Raw genomic sequence first — 22867 nt, 5'->3', positions numbered from 1 at the left:
ACACTTACCATACATGTGTTAAAGGAAAGTCATATTAGATTATTCTTCAAAGTAATATCAATGGGGGCAATGCAGTTGATGTAGTAATGCAGATGTTTAAAAAGCTTTTGACAAAATATCAACACAATAAACATTCACAAGAATGAAGTTCATGGAATTAGAAAGCAATGACTACACGAATATAAAGCTGATTAAAAGACAGAACCATGTTTCATCAAACTGGTTGGAAGTGAAATGTTGACTAGGAAGTTAAGAGGTGTGGTTAGGTGTAGATAGTAGGACTACCAAATCATTTTCATGACAATTAATATCATGAATTTTATATATGGAACATGATTTCAAAGTCACTGCCAATGACAAGAAATTTGGAAATAAGCAATTGGAAAAATAGTAACAGACTTCAGGACTATGTAGACTGATGAAATAAAGAGACAGATAGCATACGAGAACTCCAAAAATTGAAAAGTCTTTTGTTTTGGTGGGACAAAAAGATGGGATAGAGAGATTTTGGAGGGGTACTTATGAAAGACTTTGAAGATTTGATGCTGTTAATTATATTTTATGTATTTCAGGTTTTTGTTGAATGCAATTCAGATAACCACCAAAGATGGCGTTTTGAAATGTTTGATCTCATGCTCAATTATGTCCCCATACTCAAACCTTTCCATCTTTAAAATCTACAGTGGCCCTACATGATTCTTAGATCTTTGTGCTCCTCAACTCTGATAAAAATTGGGGTGTGCAAAATACCATTCTGTCATTTTGTCAATTGTTTTCAGATGCCCAAGCCACAAATCCTTCTCCACTTCTTTCTGCTTCTCTGGCTGTCTTTCCATCTCCAAGCTTCTAAACATCTATGCTCAAAACATCTGGTATCAAGCTTTGCTCAATAATTCTCCCATTAAGCATTTTGAACATCAAGCAGCATACTTCCTCGCTGTAGTTAGTTATATGCCTCCAATTTCATTTATTGTTAATTCCACCCTCATTAAATTTCGGTTATCTATAGCAAGCCCCTTTGTTTAGAAGGTTGATCCAATCCACATGATAATCTTTGCTAAAACCCTGTTGTGAACAACCAAGTTAGCCAATAATATAATGGGAGAGAATTCAAAGCACATTTACCTCTTTCAAACCTATACCATATGTCTGTGGTTCACAGTTCTCTCTTAGTTTGAAATGTTTGTATAATTGCTTAGCAAGGTGTCCATGGCAACCCTCACCAAATATTGTCACTTTAGCATGAAGTTCCATTCCTCTTTCAAATATGTCCTTTAAAAAAGCATTCAGAAAAGTATTTCAATTAATACAGGGAATTATTGGGAATCTGATTTCCATTTTTATTGAATTAAACAAAGTTTACTTTGCAATACAATCTGTAACACCAATGTTATTGAATCTTACGCAATCTTATCTTCTGAATCTCATCCAAATAATCTCCACTTTATTTGAAAATATGTTTCTTATTTAATACAAGTTTTCCCAGTTGTACCCAGCATCATTTTGTCAGAACAGCCCATAGAAGCTTGAAAACTTATTCCGTTTTTGTGAGAGAACTAAGGTACACTTAAAAAAATAAATACCTGGGGGGGAAAGTATAGTTCACCTTCACGCTGAAACTGAATACCTTATAATATCCTCAGATTTCAAATTTCTGGTGGTGGAATATTTTAAGTGAAGTATTTCACATATTTAGAATATAACATGCTGCAGTATAACTTATAGAGTCATTAAAAACGCAGCACAGAAACAAGCTCTTTGGCCCATCTCCTGTGCTGAACCATTTAAACTGCCAACTTCTACCAGCTGGCACCCAGACCATAGCCCTCCATACCCCTACCATCCATGTACCTATCCAAACTTCTCTTAAAGGTTGAAATCAAGCTTGCTTGCACCACTTGCACTAGCAACTCATTTCACATTCTCGCAACCCTTTGGGTGAATCAGTTTCCCCTCATGTACCCCTTAAACCTTTTACCTTTCACCCTCAACCCATGACGTCTAGCTGTAGTTCCATCTGACCTCAGTGGAAAAAGTATGCTTGTATTTACCCTATCTATACCCCTCATAATTTTGTGTAACTCTATCAAATTTCTCCTCAATTTTCTACATTCCAAGGAATAAAGTCCTAACCTATTCAATCTTTCCTTATAACTCAGGTCCTTCAGTCCCAGCAACATCTTTGTAAATGTTCACGATACTCTTTCAACCTCATTTACATCTTTCCTGTAGCTACGTGACCAAAACTGCACACAATACTCCAAATTATATCTCACCAATGTCTTGTACAACTTCAACATAACATCCTGTCTCCTGTACTTAATATTTTGATCTTTGAAGACCAATGGGCCAAAAGCTTGAGAGAATTTGTACTGAACAGCAAGTCAGTATTTGATGAGATAGGGCCCAAAGGAATTCTTATTAAACTGAAATCAAGGAGGGATCCAGAGGAAGAACCTACCTTGGCATAGCTAACAAAAAAGATGATAGTTGTTGAATGTGTGACGAGAATACACATAAATTAAGATGTTTGCTGGCCTGGGCTAGCACCAGTGGCATCAGCAGTTGGTCTGCCACCGGTCCTCAGGGGAGGGAGAGATAAGGAACACAATGAAGCAGCATTTGGAGATGTTAATGAAGGAGCCATCAGTCTGGGTATTGTCAAGATCGGCTCCCCCTTTGAACCCTGAACTGTTTGAAGTGATGGACAGGTGATCTGGAGATGTGTAATGAAGGGACGGGAGAGAGAGCTGTCCAGAGCGGCTCCCCCTTTGAACCCTGAACTGTTTGAAGTGATGGACAGGCGATACCCCAGCAGGGGGATAAAAAGGGACAGGTTCGCTAAGGCAGGACACACACGACACCACGAGGTAACGAGACCCTGGAAGCGGTGCCCCCCCCCGCAAGTCGGCGGGAGTCGTTTTGGAAGGCTGGTGGCGGAACCAAGCCTTAAACGCACAGGGTGGAAAGGTACGATCAGCGGGAATCCGGTGTGTGTCCGCCCTTGCTTGGGTGCCGGGTTCACTGCAGTGGATCGACCGCATCTGGAGGAGGGGTCACAGTCGGTGACCTCAGGTGACATCACAAAGGACTCGCCCGAAAGCTGCTTGTGAGCAATATCGCAGGTCTGTGAGTGGAAGCCGTTTTGAATGATCATTCGTTCCCGTTCTCTCTCTCCCTCCCCCCACGTTGTCCATCGCCATGGCAACGATTACTGCGAACTGAACTAAATTGAACTGAACTTTGCGTCACTTTGAAATTGGTCATTCACCCCTAGACAATGATAGAGCTTGATTGATCCTGTTATCTTAATTCTGTGCACATGTGTGTTTATCATTGCTGAACTGTTGCATTTATTATCCTTTCGATTACTGTGTTGCTTGTTTCTTTAATAAAACTTTCTTAGTTCTAGTAATCCAGACTCCAACTGAGTGATCCATTTCTGCTGGTTTGGCAACCCAGTTACGGGGTACGTAACAAATGTTACATGATGTAGTTACAAGTGTTCTGGGTATAGTATAGTGCCCAAACATTTTGAACAACTTCAATGACTTCTGCTCTATTGTTATATTAATAGAATGGCTGTGCACTGAACATTCTCATGTTCTGTTCCATTCCATTACATTCACAAGTGCTGTAATAATGGTAACCAACTACATGACCTGGCTAATGACTCCCTCCATCTAAGTAAGATCCATCAAAGAAGAATGTTGTTTGCTCCAATGTCATCAACACTTCACAAATGATACCCGATGAGCTGATTGTTTCTAGTTTTCTAGTTGCACTTGCAGGACACAAAGTACTTTCATTTGTGTTTGAGCAGAAGCTTATCTGGATATGTGAACAAATTATCAAAAAAGGAGAGGACAATCTAGAAATTCTTACCTCTTACATCTTGAATTCTCCCAATATTCTAAAATCCTAACAGGTGTAAAAATGATAAGACTACTTATTATTTGTGTAGATAGATGCAGCTATAATAATACTCAAAAAGCTCAACTACCAACATCAAAGGAATATGTTGACTGACACCTCTGCTACAGGACTCCAGCATCCAGCTTCTCTATCAACAATGCACTCTTTCTGCTATACAGTATGCTCTAATTAGCAGACGACTGCAGCAACTCATAATGCTTACTTCAGCAGCACTTCTGAAACCTGCAACCCTTACCAAAAGATGAGCAACAAAATAATGGGACACAATCAGCTCCAAGTTATACCCAGCACTGGGTTTTGGTACTAAGTTAGATTACATTGAGTTAAATGTATTAATTTATGAAAATTCATTATTTAGGAATGGCCTAAATAACACCATTATCACACCCATTATAAGTTATTCACTGCTAACTTCTGAGTAGTGTTCTGACGGTATCAGCTACATCCCAATGACATTAAAAAAAAAGAGTTGCAAGAGTGAAAAAAAATAAAAGCTTTGGAACAGAGAGGGTATTTTTTCTTGCAAAACATATTCAAACTAGAATATGTTCTATTTTTGAACAGTAACAAATTAATGAAGGACTTAGTAACCATACCTTTGGTGAGCCATCTTTATGAATACCCACATCATTGGTAGAAATTCCCTTAATGCTTCCATCTTCATGAAATAATAGCTAAATTAAAAAAAAACAGAAACTTTGCACTAATGCAATTAATTTTCACCAGCACAATATGAAGCATGTCAAAGGTAATAAATGGATGGCAATAAAAGATTAAGGAAAAGAAGGAGTAGGGCATGTGGCCTTCACGCCTGGTCACCGTTCAGTAGCACCACTATGACCTTACGCATCAAATCCACAATCTAACCTACAAATTTCCTAGATCCTTTGTTCATAAGTCTACTGCTGTCAATTAATTAAGCATTTACAAATCTGTGGGTTCAAGAGCTCCAAAGATTTGCAATCCTGAGTAAAAAATCTTAAGTCTCAGACTTAAATGATCAATATCCTTAATTGAACTTTTCTCCCTCCTTGTTGCAGACATTCCTGTGAGAGATAGCAGACTCCCAGTACCCCTCCAGTCAAGCCCTTTAGGAGTGTTAAGTTTCAATAGGACTACTTCATTACAGGTTGAACTTCTTCAGCAAGCAGTATGTAGATTTGCATGGATCACGAGATCATTTGCAACTAAATTCAATACAAGGATATTCTGTCGCAATAAAAGATGATAACCTTTTCCCTATTCATCACCATCCCAGCAAATGACACTGTTTCAACATACCAAATACTAGTTAGAAGAGTTAGCCTACTCTACACAAACAGAAAACTGCTCCATCCCCAATCAGTACTGGCGCTTGCACATAATGGCGTGGGAACAGCAGTGAATCATTCAACCCCTAGAATCTATTCTGCCACTCAATATGATCATGGCAGACACAAAATTCCTCATGCACTTTCCTACGCTTTCCCACTTACCCCCGATTCTTGACTGATTTTAAATCTATTTCAGCCCTAAATCAACACTGTGCTCAGGAGTTACAACGACTTACAGCTCTAAGAGAAGAAATTCTTCTTCAGTTTCATCTTAAACTCCTTGTTTTGAGAATATGCCCCTTGGTCCTTGACTCTCCCATTAAAGGAAACATTCAATCAGCATTTATCTTGTCTAGCACTACCCTGCCACCACATCCCAAACTCTCAAAAAATTTTTTGTTTAAAGTTTGTAAACTCCAATGAGTAGCATTCCAGCTTCTTGTGCATTTAATATTTCAGTACTCCTGTATATATGTGTATATATTTGGGATTGGGAGATGGGTGAGAAGGGGTGCATGTACGCGCACATGGGGAGAAGGCGGGTGTGCAGGCGGAAGGTGGGTGATTCAATCTAATGCTATTTTTTAACTAGAGGGACCAAAATCATTTGTAGTACTCTAGATATGGTCACACTAGTGCTCATGCAGTTGGATTAAGACTTATCTACTTTAATACACAACCTCTCTTGAAAGAAGAGCAAACACTCCATTAGTCTTCCCAAATACCTGCTATACTTATCTCCTAGCTTTCCTCACTCTGAGCACAAGGATTTCCAAGTCTTTCTGCTTCAGCTTTCTGCAGTTTTCTTGGTTTAATATGTTGTTCTTCTGCTCTTCCTTCCAAAATGAACGCATTTGCCAACTTTTTGTCACTTACTTAAATCTGTCAATAACCTATCGATATCTTTCTGTATTCTCTTTGCAATTCACCTTCTTCCTTATTTTTGTGTTCTTCACAAATATGGTTTCTGTAGCTTTGCTTTCTTTCTGTCTTTAATATTTATTGTACACAGTTATGGTTCCAGCAATGATACACCAAATTTTGTGGTTTCCCACCGGCTACTAGTTGCCAAACTGAAAATGACCTTCTCATCCCTATTCATCACTTAATGCCTTTTAGTCAATTATCTATCCATGCCTATAAATCAGCTCCAATAATATTGGCTCTCATAGAAACATAGAAAATAGGTGCAGGAGTAGGCCATTTGGCCCTTCGAGCCTGCACCGCCATTCATTATGATCATGGCTGACCAGCCAACTCAGAACCCTGTACCTGCCTTCTCTCCATACCTCCTGATCCTTTTAGACACAAGGACCATATCTAACTCCTTCTTAAATATAGCCAATGAACTGGCCTCAACTGTTTCCTGTGGCAGAGAATTCCACAGATTCACCACTCTCTGTATGAAGAAGTTTTTCCTAATCTCGGTCCTAAAAGGTTTCCCCTTTATCCTTAAACTGTGACCCCTCGTTCTGGACATCCCCAACATCGGGAACAATCTTCCTGCATCTAGCCTGTCCAATCCCTTTAGAATTTCATACGTTTCAATAAAATCCCCTCTCAATCTTCTAATTCCAGCGAGTATAAGCCTAGTCGATCCAGTCTTTCATCATATGAAAGTCCTGCCATCCCAGGAATCGATCTGTGTACTCAATCTTTTTTGTACTCCCTCTATGGCGAGAATGTCTTTCCTCAGATTAGGGGACCAAAATTGCACACAATACTCCAGGTGTGGTCTCACCAAGGCCTTGTACAACTGCAGTAGAACCTCCCTGCTCCTGTACTCGAATCCTCTTGCTATGAATGCCAGTATACCATTCGCCTTTTTCACCAACACACATCAGAGTTGCTGGTGAACGCAACAGGCCAAGCAACATCTGTAGGAAGAGGTGCAGTCGACATTTCAGGCCGAGACCCTTCGTCAGGACTTTTTCACCGCCTGCTGTACTTGCATGCCCACTTTCAATGACTGGTGTACAATGACACCCAGGTCTCATTGCACCTCCCCTTTTCCTAATCGGCCACCATTCAGATAATAATCTGTTTTCCTATTCTTGCCACCAAAGTGGATAACTTCACATTTACCCACATTAAATTCCATCCGCCATGAACTTGCCCACTCACCTAACCTATTCAAGTCACCCTGCATCCTCTTAGCATCCTCCTCACAGCTAACACTGCTACCCAGCTTCGTGTCATCCACAAACTTGGAGATGCTGCAATTTATTCCCTCGTCTAAGTCATTAATATATATTGTAAACAACTGGGGTCCCAGCACTGAGCCTTGAGGTACCCCACTAGTCACTGCCTGCCATTCTGAAAAGGTCCCATTTATTCCCACCCTTTGCTTCCTGTCTGCCAACCAATTCCCTATCCACATCAATACCATACTCCCAATACCGTGTGCTTTAAGTTTGCATACCCACATCCACTGGTTCTCCCCTATCCACTCTACTAGTTACATCCTCAAAAAATTCTATGAGATTCGTCAGACATGATTTTCCTTTCACAAATCCATGCTGACTTTGTCCGATGATTTCACCACTGTCCAAATGTGCTGTTATCACATTTTTGATAACTGACTCTAGCATTTTCCCCACCACCGATGTCAGGCTAACCGGTCTATAATTCCTCGGTTTCTCTCTCCCTCCTTTTTTTAAAAGGTGGGGTTGCATTAGCCACCCTCCAATCCTCAGGAACTAATCCAGAATCTAAAGGGTTTTGAAAAATTATCACTAATGCATCCACTATTTCTTGGGCTACTTCCTTAAGCACTCTGGGATGCAGACCATCTGGCCCTGGGCATTTATCTGCCTTTAATCCCTTCAATTTACCCAACACCACTTCCCTACTAACATGTATTTCCCTCAGTTCCTCCATCTCACTAGACCCTTGGTCCCCCACTATTTCTGGAAGATTATTTATGTCCTCCTTAGTGAAGACAGAACCAAAGTAGTTATTCAATTGGTCTGCCATGTCCTTGCTCCCCATAATCAATTCACCTGTTTCTGACTGTAAGGGACCTACATTTGTCTTCACCAATCTTTTTCTTTTCACATATCTATAAAAGCTTTTACAGTCAGTTTTTATGTTCCCTGCCAGCTTTCTCTTATTCTTTTTTTCCCTTTCCTAATTAAGGCCTTTGTCCTCCTCTGCTGAACTCTGAATTTCTCCCAGTCCTCATCTTGTAAATTACTTTTGAGGCACTTTTTTGAATGCCTTATTAATATAAATAAAACTACTAAATTTCTTCTATCCACTCTGGTTCAGACTCTCAATTTATCAGACATGTTTCTCTTTTGTGAAGTTATCTTAACTCTGCTTGATTAGATAATGATCTTCCAAATCTGCCATTATTACTTCCTGAATAATTGATTCTAGTTCATTTCAAGTAGTGGACTAATTGGCCTATTGATATATATTAATCCTGCAAATATTCATCGAATGATATCCAACTACCTTGGATGCAATTTTGCAAGAATGATGAAATTTCAAAATCAAATTAGAGAAATAAACATGGGATCTTTTGTCAATTTCCAGAAAGTCTTGTTTGAACAGCTTAAAAGGTCAATAAAGAAAATATATCAACAAATTGGTCATAATGCAAAATTCCTTAGGGCAGATAAATCCAGATGTAGAAGATACCAAACAATACTGACTTGTATTATTAAATTAATATTAAAATAAATGTATGTTTTAAACCTTAAATTACTATTCACCTCAGAAGCTGCATACCCTGGATACAATTCCACACCAAGTTCTTCTGCTTGCTCACCTAACCATCTCACCACATGACCCAAACGGACAATATAATTTCCATGATTTCTCATGGGAAGACCTGTACAGAAACAAGAATTGGGGAACAAAGCAGAACTTTAGCTAATAAAGTTACTTTCATTGGCATCCATTGAAAGTAAGTAACACCTTATCTGTATAGCATCTGACCAAGGAATACTTGTTTCTGGAATGCACAATAAAAATTATCCTCCTTCAGCTTTGCATTGACTTGGAAGAAGTTATAAATGTTGACTATACCTGGTAACAATGGAACAGGAATTCTGTATTTCTCTGTTAATATACCAAATACATCTTCCTTCACTGGAGTGTTCAGTGGAGCCTGTTAAATATACGTACATAAACAAACATTAGCAGGTTTCAATGGAATCCTAAATATACATATATCCCAAATAAAGATAAAGATACTTGTGTGTGGGAGGGAAAATGGGTTTTGGGGGTTCTATGCTTTTCTGTCATTCAGTCTTTGGAGTTTTTCTTCTGTTTTGTGGATGTCTGCAAAGAGTAAGAATTTCAGGTTGTATGCTGTATACATTCTCCAATATTAAATTGAACCACTGAATCATTGAAAAGGTCTTTGGTTTTCTTCAAAATAGTCCTATGTGAGCTTTTGTTCTTCCTTTTAAGAGGGCCTTATATTTGGGGTGTATGGGGTGTCAGGGAAGGGTAGCACCTCTGGTGGGGGAACATGTTGCTTCCTTTTCAAGGCGGTTAGTCCACCTTTGGTCCCCACCTGGCACTCAGCTCTCAGCTGTGGCTCCCCGTAGCTGTTTGCATGTGACAGCGGCCACACCCCGGGCAACAGCTTCAACAAGCCGGCTAAACCAGGTGAGGGTAGCTGACGGGTCTCAAACCCTCGGTGAGATGGGGAGTTGTCTATCCCAGCATGTGAAGACAGACTCCGGTGGATTGAGCGGACGAGACCAATGGAAGGTCCAATGGTCAAGAAGGTGGTCTCTGCAAGATCTGTGGAACGTGTAGAGCAGGACAAGACACAGAAGACGTCCCGGTCATCCACTGCACCGAGTCCCATCTCCAGTCGTCTCGACTCTGTCTTGCCACTGGATCCAGATGGGAGTTGGGAAGAGAGAGTGAGGCTGACGCTGCGCAACTCTCCCTCACTTAAATCCAAATCACGCACTAGTCTTGACACCGTCATAATGGTGTCGAGGTCCTCATCGACGTTGACGATGGACGAACAACATATTAGGGTTCAGCTAATAAGTTGCATCAGGCTTAGAGTACTATAATCAAATATATTTTATTGCTCATATTTTACTACATAGAACTATCACTAACTCTTCTGTTATACATGTATCTTTGACATCTTCACACCAAATAGAATTGTACTGTTGCATAAACCACAAATTGTAATTTTTCAATAAGCCAATTAAAGGATCAAAGTAAACATAAACAATCCTCACCCCTCTGTCCCTCCAATCAGGAAACAACTCCTCCAGAGCTTTCGGATCTAGACATGCTCCTGAAAGGATATGTCCACCAATCTGTGCAGATTTCTCCACTAAACAAACTCGTAATTCCTTGCCATGTTTGACAGCCAGCTGCTTAAGGTGGATTGCTGCAGACAGGCCAGCAGGACCTCCGCCAACTATCACTACATCAGCTTCATCAGCAAATCGCTCCATGTTGACCCCTTGGGAAAAAGAGGGAATACTATAACAGGAAATATAAATTGATGTGATTAATTACTTTTAAAGTTTAGGGATACTTGACATATGAAAGTTGGGAAACAAATACTGAAGACTTTCCTAAACTACAGACCACATTGATTTGTATATTATGTAGCTAGGGGCATAGTAACATGGAAATTACCTTTTTTTAAAAAGATAAAATCAATTAAGGTAACAATCACAACATCCAAGTGTATCAATTTTTCAGTACAATTACAGCAAATGAAACTAGCCAGATACAGAATACTTAAATTTGCAAGAATATAATAATCTGATAATGCTGAATCCAAAAATATTATCAAAGAATTCTGTGAATTGTACAATTTGATGCAAAATTCAAAGCATGCCAAATTTATTCTATGGTTCAAGATGCGGATCCAGTCTGTATTTATTATCCATCAGATTGTAAAAGTCCATGCCATAATGATTACAGACACCATTCTGCCAATCAGGTTTTTGTGCAATACTATATACTGAAATAATGTAGTTCTACTTTCAGCTTTCTTTCTCTTGGAATCAGATTTCAGGGATATAGTTTACAGCACCTATCAAATGCAATGTTGGGAAACTATATATTCAACAAGCTAAAATGTTAACTCTACCTTTCTCTATTAATGTTGCCTGATAGCTGAGTATTTCCTGCATCTTGATTATATTTCAGAATTTCACATATACAGTATTTTCCTTTTATATACCTAGCATTGGCTTCTCTTCCTGAATCTGCTCTGCAATTCTGAGTGGTGTCTTCCAATGGTAATAGATGGTATCCTCCTGTTTTCATCTACACGCTACCCTTAGCAACATTTGAAATTATGTTAGTTTCTATATTAATAATACTCAAACTTGTCCTCTATCAATTCTCTTGACTTTGCTATTACTGGACAAGGACAAATTTAGTCTAATAAATATTGACTTTAAAAAAGGTAGCTAAACTAATTGTTCAATATTTAACTAGATATATTTTGTACATGCTAAAGGTTTAATTGTTACGATCAGGGGAATATTCCAACAGATTGTTCACAGAATTACAAGAAGTGTTTACACAAAATATGTGTCAGTTGAATATGCATTTAATATAATAAAACAATGTCAATATATAGTATCTCAGTAGTAACATGGGATTAGGTCAAGCAGTACAGCAGGATTGGTAAGAAAAGTCTTACAACTTGTAGACAGTGAAGACCAAAGAGAGTGCTGCGAAGAGAATATTAATCAAGTCTGCAAGAAACATATGAATGAAGGAAGGTCCTCAGAACAAGGAAATTATTAGAGAATGATGGCAAAATTAAAAGCCTTATCACTGGAGTGAAGTATTAGACTGGTTGTGTGAAAGTACCAAATCACGAGTGTAGTAACAGCAATAAAACTGACTCCATCTGGACACATTGAGAACATGAGTCTGGGCTTTTCACACCTTTTGATTTTGACAAAAAGCAGTACCTGATGGAAATTAGACAGAACATTCTTTTCTTAATTAAAATATAAATTTGACGGATGTTCTTATCTTTGTAATTAGGTTGTGGCTCCAGCAAACCAGGTAGGACATTCTTTAATTAAGGTGGCTGGAGTGTCTAACAAATTGATTGTACTTTTGTATCTATAGTCCATTGACTTGACCGGAATGGTTATCAAACTGATTGTTCTTTTGTATCAGTGGCCTTGTAACTTCTGACAATTCTGACATCGGGCAGTGAACTTGTAGAACCGCTGGGGAGATGAGAAAGGGTCTCTCCCTGATGTCGGGTCTAAGTTTACTCGCCGGCTGAGCTCGAAGAAATAAACGGGTGAAAAGATAAGTAACGATCTTTTTGTGCTGTCGTTATTTGATCCAGCAAAGTTGCATTTACAGCATGACCCAGGAGGATATACCATATCAGAATTTGGTGAATTAATCTTAGTTATACGATCAACCAGTAATATAATACTGAAGCAATGATATAGTAGTACTGGTGTACTAGAAAAGTGTACTGGACTACTTATTGATCACTCTTTGGGTACAAGCATACATTTCAAAGATGACTAATGGCTTTAGACTGTTCCAAATTAAAGCAAAGGTTAGAAATAAACATTGTATAACTATGTTCAGCCATTTAAGTTATTGTTAAAGATAAAATAAAGATAAAGATTAGCTTTGTCACATTATAGATACAAATAACACATTTCACTGTTTTGATGGACAACAATCAACAGAGTCTGATGATTGTACTGGGAACATTCTACAAATGTTGCTACGCTTCCAATGCCAACATTACTTGCCTACAACCCACAAAACCGAACCTGTACATCTTGGTATGTGGGAGGAAGCCACAGCACCCAGAGGAAACCTGCAAGGTCACGGTGAGAACATTCCCAGTCTCTTTACAGGCAGCGGTGATGTTGAACCATGATCTCTGATGCTGTAAAGCATTATACTAACTGCTACATTACTGTGGTCACACAGCACACTACCATATTGTTTTCCTGTACTGACAACTGCAAGAAAACATATTCTGATTGTAGTTAGTTACTCTGAAATTCAAAGAGAAATGTCATATGGTGACATCATAAGAATCTGTAACTTGGGAAAATGCAAGGCTCTAGGTTGCTATTTATATCATTAACACAAGACTTCATGCAGATGCTGGAAATTCAGAGCAATACACACAAAATGTGGGCGAAACTTAGAGGCCAGAGGGGGAAATGGGGGGGGGGGCCGGAAGAAAAAGGAAAAAAAATTACTGTAAGAAAAAATTGACGTTCATGCCATCAAGTTGGAGGCTACCTAGAGGGAATATGAGGCATTTCTGCTCCAACCTGACGGTGGTCTCATCATGACAGAAGGGGAAGCCATAGACTGACATGCTGGAACGGGAATGGGGATAAGATTTGAAATGGTTCGCCACCAGGAAATACCGCTTTTTGCGGATGGAGCTGAGGTGCTTGACAAAATTGTCCCTCGGTCTACGTCAGGTCTCACTACTGAACAGGATGCCACACCAGGTGCACCCGATATAGTAGACAACCCCAACAGATTTGCATGTGAAGTGTTGCCTCACCTAGAAGGAATCTTTGGGGCCCTTTGTGGAGGTGAATGGGCGGGTGCAGCACTTATGTTTGCATGTTGCCAGGTGGGAGATTAGTCAGGAGGGACAAATGGACAAGGGAATCACAGAGAGAGCAATTCCTGCAGAAGGCAGAGAGTGGGGGTAAAAGATGTGTTTGGTAGTAAGGTCTAGTTGAAGATGGCGGAAGTTGTGGAGAATGATGTGTTGAATGCAGAGGCTCATGGGTTGGTAGATGAGGACAAGAGGAACTCTGTCCCTGTTAAGGCAACAGGAAGATGGGGTGAGCACAGGTGTACAGGAAATGGAGGAGATGTGGTTGAGGGCAGCATCAATGGTGGAGGAAGGGAAACCCTGTTCTTTGAAGAAAGAAGCCATCTCTGATGTCCTGAAAAGGAAAGCCTCAAACTGTGAACAGATGCAATGGAGACGAAGAAACTGAAAGAAGGAAATGGCATTTTTACAGGAGACAGGGTGGGAAGAGATATAGTCAAGATAGCCATGGGAATCAGTGAGTCTATAAAAGATATTGGTGGACAAGTTGTCTCCAGAGATGGAGACAGAGAGATTGAGAAATGGGAAAGAGGTGTCAGAAATAGGCCGAATTAATTTAAGGGCAAGGTGGAAGTTGGAGGCAAAGTTTGTGAAATTGATGAGCTCAGCATGGGTGAATGAAGCAGCATCAAGCAGTCGTCAATGTAGCAGAGAAAGAAATGGGGTGTATTACCAGGGAAGGCTTGGGACATGCACTTTTTCACATAGCCACTTCATCCACTCTCCCCCCACCTTTTCATTCTGGCTTTTTTCTTCTTTCCTTTCCAGGCCTGATGAAGGGTCTCACCCTGAAACGTTGCCCGTTTATTCATTTCCATAGATGCTGCCTGACGTGCATGATTCCGCCAGCATTTAGTGTGTGTTTTTTTTTATAATATAATCTTTATTGAGTTTTCAAAAAGAATACATGAAAGATAAAATCTACCCTCCCCCCCTCCCCTTAACCCTCCCCCCCCCCATATATAGTCCTACCTAAAAGGAAGAAGAGAAAAAAAAAAGAAGAAGAGCCGCCTGGGTATTGGAAGGTTTCCACATGCTCCATGGGATTCAAAATAAATTTGGTATAATTATTCGTTACTTTCCCCAAGGGACCAAGATCTTTTTCGGAGCACTTAAATATGCCATCCTATCTTTTGTAAATAAGGGCGCCAAATATTCAAAAATGTTACATATTTATCTCTTAAATTGTAAGTAATTTTTTCGAGTGGAATAGAACTAGCCATTTCATTATTCCAACAATCCATACTTAAATACGAATCAGATTTCCAAGTAACTGCTATAGTCTTCTTAGCTACTGCCAAAGCAATTTTTATAAATTCTTTCTGATATTTATTCAATTTAAGTTTCGGCTTTATCCCTTCAATATCACCTAATAGAAATAATACAGGGTTATGTGGAAGTTGAATTCCAGTAATTTGTTCCAATAAGACTCTTAGATTTATCCAAAAGGGTTGAATTTTAAAACAAGACCAAGTAGAATGTAAAAAAGTACCAATTTCTTGATTACACCGAAAGCATTTATCGGATAGATTTGAATTTAATCTATTTATTTTTTGTGGTGTAATATATAATTGGTGTAAAAAATTATATTGTACTAATCTGTCAAACATTATTTGTCATACTGTCAAGACAAAGTCTTGACCAATTTGTTTCATCAATATTAATATTCAGATCTGTTTCCCATTTTTGCTTTGACTTATGGATTGTTTAATTGTCTGTTCTTGAATCAAATTATACATACAAGAAATAAATTTTTTAATTTTCCCTTTTTGAATTAAAATTTCAATTTCATTAGGTTTTGGCAAAAACATTGTTTGACCCAGCTTACCTTTTAAGTAAGCCCTTAATTGAAGGTAACAAAAGAAAGTATTACTTGATATTTTATATTTATCCTTTAATTGTTCAAATGACATCAATATACCTCGTTCATAACAATCTCCTATAAATTTAATCCCTTTTTGGTACCAATTATATAAAAGTTGATTGTCCATTGTAAAAGGAATAAGTCTGTTTTGGATCAAAGGTCTCCTTGCTAATAGAGATTTCTGTGTTTCATTATCAACATTTATCTTATTCCATAGATCAATCAAATGTATTAATATAGGCGATTCTTTCTTTTCCCGTATCCATTTAGATTCCCATTTATATATAAAATCTTCAGGTCTATTTTCTCCTATCTTGTCTAATTCTATTTTAATCCATGCTGGTTTTCAATCATCGAAGAAAGATGCAATAAATCTAAGTTGATTTGCTTTATAATAATTTTTAAAGTTTGGAAGTTGTAACCCTCCTAACCCAAATTTACATGTCAATTTTTCCAATGATATTCTTGACATTTTACCTTTCCAAAGAAATTTTCTCACACATTTATTTAACTCTTGAAAAAATTTCTGTGGCAGTTGTACTGGTAATGTTTGAAACAAATACTGTAATCTAGGAAATATATTCATTTTTACAACATTGACTCTACCTACAAATGTTATTGGTAGTATCATCCATTTGTCAAAATCTTCTTGAATTTTTTTCAATAGTGGTAAATAATTAAATTTATATAAATTCTTTACATCATTATCAAGTCTTATACCTAAATACTTTACACCATTTACCGGCCATCTAAATTGGGTTACTAATCGACATTGACTATAGTCTCCTTTAGTAAGAGGTAAAATTTCACTTTTATCCCAATTTATTTTGTAACCTGATACCTTCCCATATTCATCCAATCTAGAAGATAATTTATGTAACCAATGTTGTGGGTTTGTTAAGTAGATCAAAACATCATCGGCAAAAAGATTAATTTTATATTCCTCCTGATTAACTCTAAAACCCATAATATCTGGATCAATTCTGATTAGTTCTGCTAATGGCTCTATCGCCAGTACAAATAAAGCAGGTGATAATGGACAACCTTGTCTAGTTGACCTTTTTAACTGGAATGGTGTTAAAATTTGAGAGTTTGTCACTACTTTAGCCTTAGGATTAGAATTTAAAGTTTTAATCCAATTTATAAAAGATGTTCCTAACTCATATTTTTCTAATACTTTAAATAAAAAATCCCATTCTAATCTATCAAATGCTTTTTCTGCATCCAAGGCTACTACTATACTCTTCTCGTCCCTTTTTTGTGCCAAATGAATTATACTGAGTAGCCGGGTTACATTATCTGCCAATTGTCTATTTTTAATAAATCCTGTTTGATCCATATGTATTAATTTTGGTAAATATTTAGATAATCTATTTGATAAAATTTTTGCTATTATTTTATAATCCGTATTCAATAGAGAAATAGGCCTGTATGATGTTGGTTTCATAGGGTCTCTGTCTTTTTTTGGCAATACTATTACAATCGCTGTTGAAAAAGATTCTGGGAGTTTATGTTTTTTTTCTGCTTGACGTATTAGTTCCATAAAGAGAGGAAATAATAAATCTTTAAATTTTTTATAAAATTCAGGTGGAAAACCATCTTCTCCTGGAGATTTATTACTTTGGAGTGATCCTAAAGCTTCTTCAACTTCTTTTAAGGTAAAAGGCATATCTAATCCCTTCTGTTCTTCCAAATTCAATTTTGGAAGAGATACTTGTGATAAAAACCTTTATCTCATTAACATCATTTTGTGATTCTGATTGATATAATTCAGAATAGAAACTTTTAAAGGTTTCATTTATTTCAAGAGGTTTATAAGATATTTTATTTGCCCTTGTTCTAATTGCATTTATTGTTTTGGAAGCTTGTTCTGTTTTCAACTGCGAGGCAAGAATTTTATGTGCTCTCTCACCTAACTCATAATACCTTTGTTTAGTTCTTATAATTGCTTTTTCCATTCTGTATGTCTGAAGCGTATTATATTGTAACTTCTTATTGACAAGTTGCCTTCGTTTTTCTTCTGACATATATCTTTGAGATTCTTTTTCTAATTTTGTAATCTCTTCCAATTGATCTAGTTCTGCCATATATTCTTTCTTAATTTTAGACGTATAACTTATTATCTGGCTCCTAAGATATGCTTTCATCGCATCCCATAATATAAATTTATCATCCACTGAATGAAAATTTGTATCCAAAAAAAATTGAATCTGCTTTTTCATAAAATCACAAAAATCTTGACCTTTTAATAATGTTGAATTAAATCTCCATCTATAAGCCACTTCTTCCTTATCAGCCATTATTATTGTCATTAATAAAGGAGAATGATCTGATAATATTCTTGCTTTATATTCCATATTTTTCACTCTATGTTGAATATGCATTGATAATAGAAAAAAAATCTATCCTTGAGTAAGTTTTATGTCTACGAGAATAGAACGAATAGTCTCTTTCTTTAGGATTGATTCTTCTCCATATATCAATCAAATTTAAATCTTTCATCAATGATAAAGTTAAATTTACTACCTTCGATTTTATAACAGCCTTGGTTGATCTATCTAAGACTGGGTCTAAGCAAAAATTAAAGTCTCCTCCAATTAATATTTTTTCATGTGCATCTGCCAAATTCAAAAAAGCTTCTTGTATGAATTTTGCATCATTTTCATTTGGTGCATAAATATTCATAAAAGTCCATAGTTCAGAGAAAAGTTGACAATGTATAATCACATATCTCCCCGCAGAATCAGTTATTACATTTTGTATTCTAATTGGTAACGTTTTATTGATCAAAATTGCTACTCCCCTCGCTTTTGAATTAAATGAAGCTGCAACAACACTACCCACCCAATCTCTCTTTAGTTTCTGATGTTCTGTTTCTGTTAGGTGTGTTTCCTGTAAAAAAGCTAAATCTATCTTCATTTTTTTAATATGTGTTAAGACTCTTTTTCTTTTCACTGGTCCATTAAGCCCGTTAACATTAAAACTCAAAAAATTCAAAAAATTAGTCATTATTCTTAACAAAGTTACTCCAATCTAAAACATTACTTATCTTCTCAACTCTCATAGTTCCTTGGGGAATCTCTTTGAACTTCACCATGTTGCTATGTGTTTCCCTCCCAACCCTCCAGGCAAAAAGAAAAAAAAGAAAAAAAAATAGAAAGGATACAAAAAAGGAAAAAACAAAATACCCCCCCACTAATGTTGTGAATGAAAAGATACACAACACTACCCCCCTCCATTGTACGGGTCGTGGCTAAAGCCACGCTTGCACACATGATTAGCGTAGCAATTGGTCAGTGCTTCATCCAGCTCCCCTGCAACAAAAAAAAATTATATATATATAGACAAAGTTAATGTTACTATTCCCAACTAATATTCCTCCAATTTTGACCTTTCTTACCCCCCTCATATAATTAATAATATATTTATACATTCATCCACCTTCAAAAATCCAACAAGTCCATTTTTTGACCCAATCTTCATCTTCAATCTATCTTGCTCCCCTGGATTTGTTCTTGTATCTGGTGAATATTCAGAGAATCTCGCACAAACTGCTCCGCTTCCCGGTAGTCATCAAAAAATCTCTTTTCTCCACCAGGCAAAAAAATCTTCAAGGTTGCAGGATAACGCAATATAAATTGATAACCGTGATCCCATAGGGTTTTTTCCACTGGATTAAGTTTCTTCCTTCTCTTCAAAAGTTCATAACTTATATCAGGGTAGAAAAAAACTTTGTTCCTTTGAATCATCAATGGCCCTTTTCTATCCTTGGCAGCTCGAACAGCTGCCTGTAGAATCCTTTCCTTGTCTTGAAATCTTAAGAATTTTATTAAAATCGATCGTGGATATTGGTCATCTTTTGGTTTTGGTCTTAGAGCTCTATGTGCCCGCTCAATTTCAATTGGTCGAACTTCCTCTTCCATTTGCAAAACTTCCGGGATCCATCTTTGAAAAAATTCTATTGGTTTTTTTCCCTCCATACCTTCTTTAAGACCAACAATTTTAATATTATTATGTCTACTGACATTTTCCAACGTGTCCACTTTCTCCAAAAGTCGATTTCTTTCTGAGTTCCAGACAAGCAGATCATTTTCTGTTTTTTCCACTCTATCATTCATATGCCCCATTGCTCTTTCCATCTTCTGAAGCTTCTTATCCATTTTGTCCTGTCTTTCCATAGCTTTATTATAGCACATCTTCATATCTCTAAGCTCTTCTCTTACTTTTTTTATTTCAGCCATTAATTGCAATATAGCCTCTCTTATGTTTCCATCATCTCCTTTACTTCCAATTGCTTCCAATTCTTCCTCCTCTTCTTCATCTGTGTTCTCTGCGGAATCCAATTCTGACTCTGAGTCCTTTTCAATTGCAGTGGCTGTCGGTTCTTGTAGTTTGAGTTGTGTCGATTTGCGCATGCACTCTTCTTTGCGCATGCGCATTTCCGGCATCTTCTTCGGAGAAACCGCTACCGCCGCCATTACTCCCAGTTCTACCGAAGGAGATCCAACTTGAGTCCGAGGCTCCATCGTTGCAGTAGGCTCTTTTTTCTTCCCATCTCGCGGCTGATTCGCAACAGCAGACTTCTTTTGTTGCGGTTTAGGAGGCATATCGTAAAGTAGTCTTGTAAAGTTTATAAATTTCGGGAAGTATTTATTAACTTTGTTTTGTTTAAACGGTACTTTGCTGATTTTTTACAGGAGAGCTGGATTTACACGTCTCAATCCCACGTCATCACGTGACGACCCTAGTGTGTGTTGCTGTTTCTTTCATCAGTAAAACATGCTGAATTTTGGATAGCAGAGGAATACAAAGTAAGTTTCAATTACTAAATGCTGGCATGAAATCTGATCTGACTAAATTTCCAAACATAATATTTCAGTTCTGTAAGTTACCTTTCCATCGTGGATCTTTATCCCGTGGATGGACTGTGTAGTGTGTTGTGATACGGGAAACTGAAGAGGAGGAAGCAAATCTTCCAGCATACACCAAGGTCGGTACAGATCTCCTCCGTAGTACATTGAAAGGGCACAGACTGTGCACTGTAGAAGGAAAACAAATTGAAATGCACTTAAAAAAAACATGTACCTATTGAAGGTATTTGTTGCTTCAGAATGCTAAACTTTGACATATAATTAGAACATAGAACATAGAATAGTACAGCACAGTACAGGCCCTTCGGCCCACGATGTTGTGCTGACCCTCAACCCTGCCTCCCATATAACCCCTCACCCTAAATTCCTCCATATACCTGTCTAGTAGTCTCTTAAATTTCACTAGTGATCTGCCTCCATCACTGACCCAGGCAGTGCATTCCATGCACCAACCACTCTCTGAGTAAAAAACCTTCCTCTAATATTCCCCTTGAACTTCCCACCCTTTACCTTAAAGCCATGTCCTCTTGTATTGAGCAGTGGTGCCCTAGGGAAGGGGTGCTGGCTATCCACTCTATCTATTCCTCTTAATATCTTGTATACCTTTATCATGTCTCCTTTTATCCTCCTTCTCTCCAAAGAGTAAAGCCCTAGCTCCCTTAATCTCTGATCATAATCCATACTCTCTAAACCAGGCAGCATCCTGGTAAATCTCCTCTGTACCCTTTCCAATGCTTCCACATCCTTCCTATAGTGAGGCAACCAGAGCTGGATACAGTACTCCAAGTGTGGCCTAACCAGAGTTTTATAGAGCTGCATCATTACCTCGTGACTCTTAAACTCTATCCCTCGACTTATGAAAGCTACCACCCCATAAGCTTTCTTAACTACTCTATCTACCTGTGAGGCAGCTTTCAGGGATCTGTGGACATGTAACCCCAGATCCCTCTGCTCCTCCACACTACCAAGTATCCTGCCATTTACTTTGTACTCTGCCTTGGAGCTTGTCCTTCCAAAGTGTACCACCTCACACTTCTCCAGGTTGAACTCCATCTGCCACTTCTCAGCCCACTTCTGCATCCTATCAATGTCTCTCTGCAATCTTCAACAATCCTCTGCACTATCTACAACACCACCAACCTTTGTGTCGTCTGCAAACTTGTCAACCCACCCTTCTACCCCCACATCCAGGTCGTTAATAAAAATCACGAAAAGTAGAGGTTCCAGAACCGATCCTTGTGGGACACCAGTAATCACAACCTTCCAATCCGAATGTACTCCCTCCACCACAACCCCCTGCCTTCTGTAGGCAAGCCAATTCTGAATCCATCTGGCCAAACTTCCCTGGATCCCATGCTTTCTGACTTTCTGAATAAGCCTACAGTATGGAACCTTGTCAAATGCCTTACTAGAATCCATGTAGATCACATCCACTGCACTACCCTCATCTACATATCTGGTCACCTCCTCAAAGAACTCTATCAGGTTTGTTAGACATGATCTGCCCTTCACAAAGCTATACTGACTGTCCCTAATCAGACTATGATTCTCTAAATGCCCACAGATCCTATCTCTAAGAATCTTTTCCAACAGCTTTCCCACCACAGACGCAAGGCTCACTGGTCTATAATTACCTGGACTATCCCTACTACCTTTTTTGAACGAGGGGACAATATTCGCCTCCCTCCAATCCTCCGGTACTATTCCCATGGACAACGAGGACATAAAGATCCTAGCCAGAGCCTCAGCAATCTTTTCCCTCACCTTGTGGAGCAGCCTGGGGAATATTCCGTCAGGCCCTGGGGACTTATCTGTCCTGATGTATTTTAACAACTCCAAGACCTCCTCTCCCTTAATATCAACATGCTCCAGAACATTAACCTCACTCATATTGTCCTCATCATCAAGTTCCCTCTCATTATTGAATACTGAAGAGAAGTATTTATTGAGGACCTCGCTCACTTCCACCATCTCCAGGCACATCTTCCCACCTTTATCCCTAATGGGTCCTACCTTCACTCCTGTCATACTTTTGTTATTCACATAACTGAAGAATGCCTTGGGGTTTTCCTTTACCCTACTCGCCAAGGCCTTCTCATGCCCCCTTCTTGCTCTTCTCAGCCCCTTCTTAAGCTTCTTTCTTGCTTCCCTATTTTCCTCAATAGATCCATCTGATTCTTGCTTCCTAAACCTCATGTATGCTGCCTTCTTCCACCTGACTAGATTTTCCACCTCACTTGTCACTCATGATTCCTTCACCCTACCATTCTTTATCTTCCTCACCGGGACTACTTTATCCCTA

General features: G+C 38.3%; 1 protein-coding gene and 1 long non-coding RNA gene across 2 annotated transcripts in view; one reads left to right on the top strand and one right to left on the bottom strand.

Annotated features, from left to right (window-relative positions):
- Nucleotides 1–20504, top strand: part of LOC134345562 (uncharacterized) — an 88248-nt gene extending 67744 nt beyond the window's left edge. The window contains exons 3-4 of the long non-coding RNA XR_010017723.1: nt 17282–17352; nt 20392–20504. This is a non-coding gene — a long non-coding RNA (uncharacterized LOC134345562). The remainder of the gene's footprint in view (nt 1–17281; nt 17353–20391) is intronic.
- The window catches only part of etfdh (electron transfer flavoprotein dehydrogenase), a 59885-nt gene that overhangs the window by 28181 nt on the left and 8837 nt on the right, over nt 1–22867 (bottom strand). The window contains exons 2-7 of the mRNA XM_063046406.1: nt 20587–20733; nt 10469–10698; nt 9285–9366; nt 8969–9087; nt 4533–4610; nt 1126–1272 (exon numbers count right to left, since the gene is read on the bottom strand). Of these exons, the coding sequence (XP_062902476.1) occupies nt 1126–1272; nt 4533–4610; nt 8969–9087; nt 9285–9366; nt 10469–10698; nt 20587–20733 (803 nt within the window). The remainder of the gene's footprint in view (nt 1–1125; nt 1273–4532; nt 4611–8968; nt 9088–9284; nt 9367–10468; nt 10699–20586; nt 20734–22867) is intronic.

Source organism: Mobula hypostoma, chromosome 4, assembly GCF_963921235.1.
Source record: "Mobula hypostoma chromosome 4, sMobHyp1.1, whole genome shotgun sequence".
NCBI classification, from domain to species: Eukaryota; Metazoa; Chordata; class Chondrichthyes; order Myliobatiformes; family Myliobatidae; genus Mobula; species Mobula hypostoma.
This window is presented reverse-complemented; position numbering and strand designations above follow the sequence as displayed.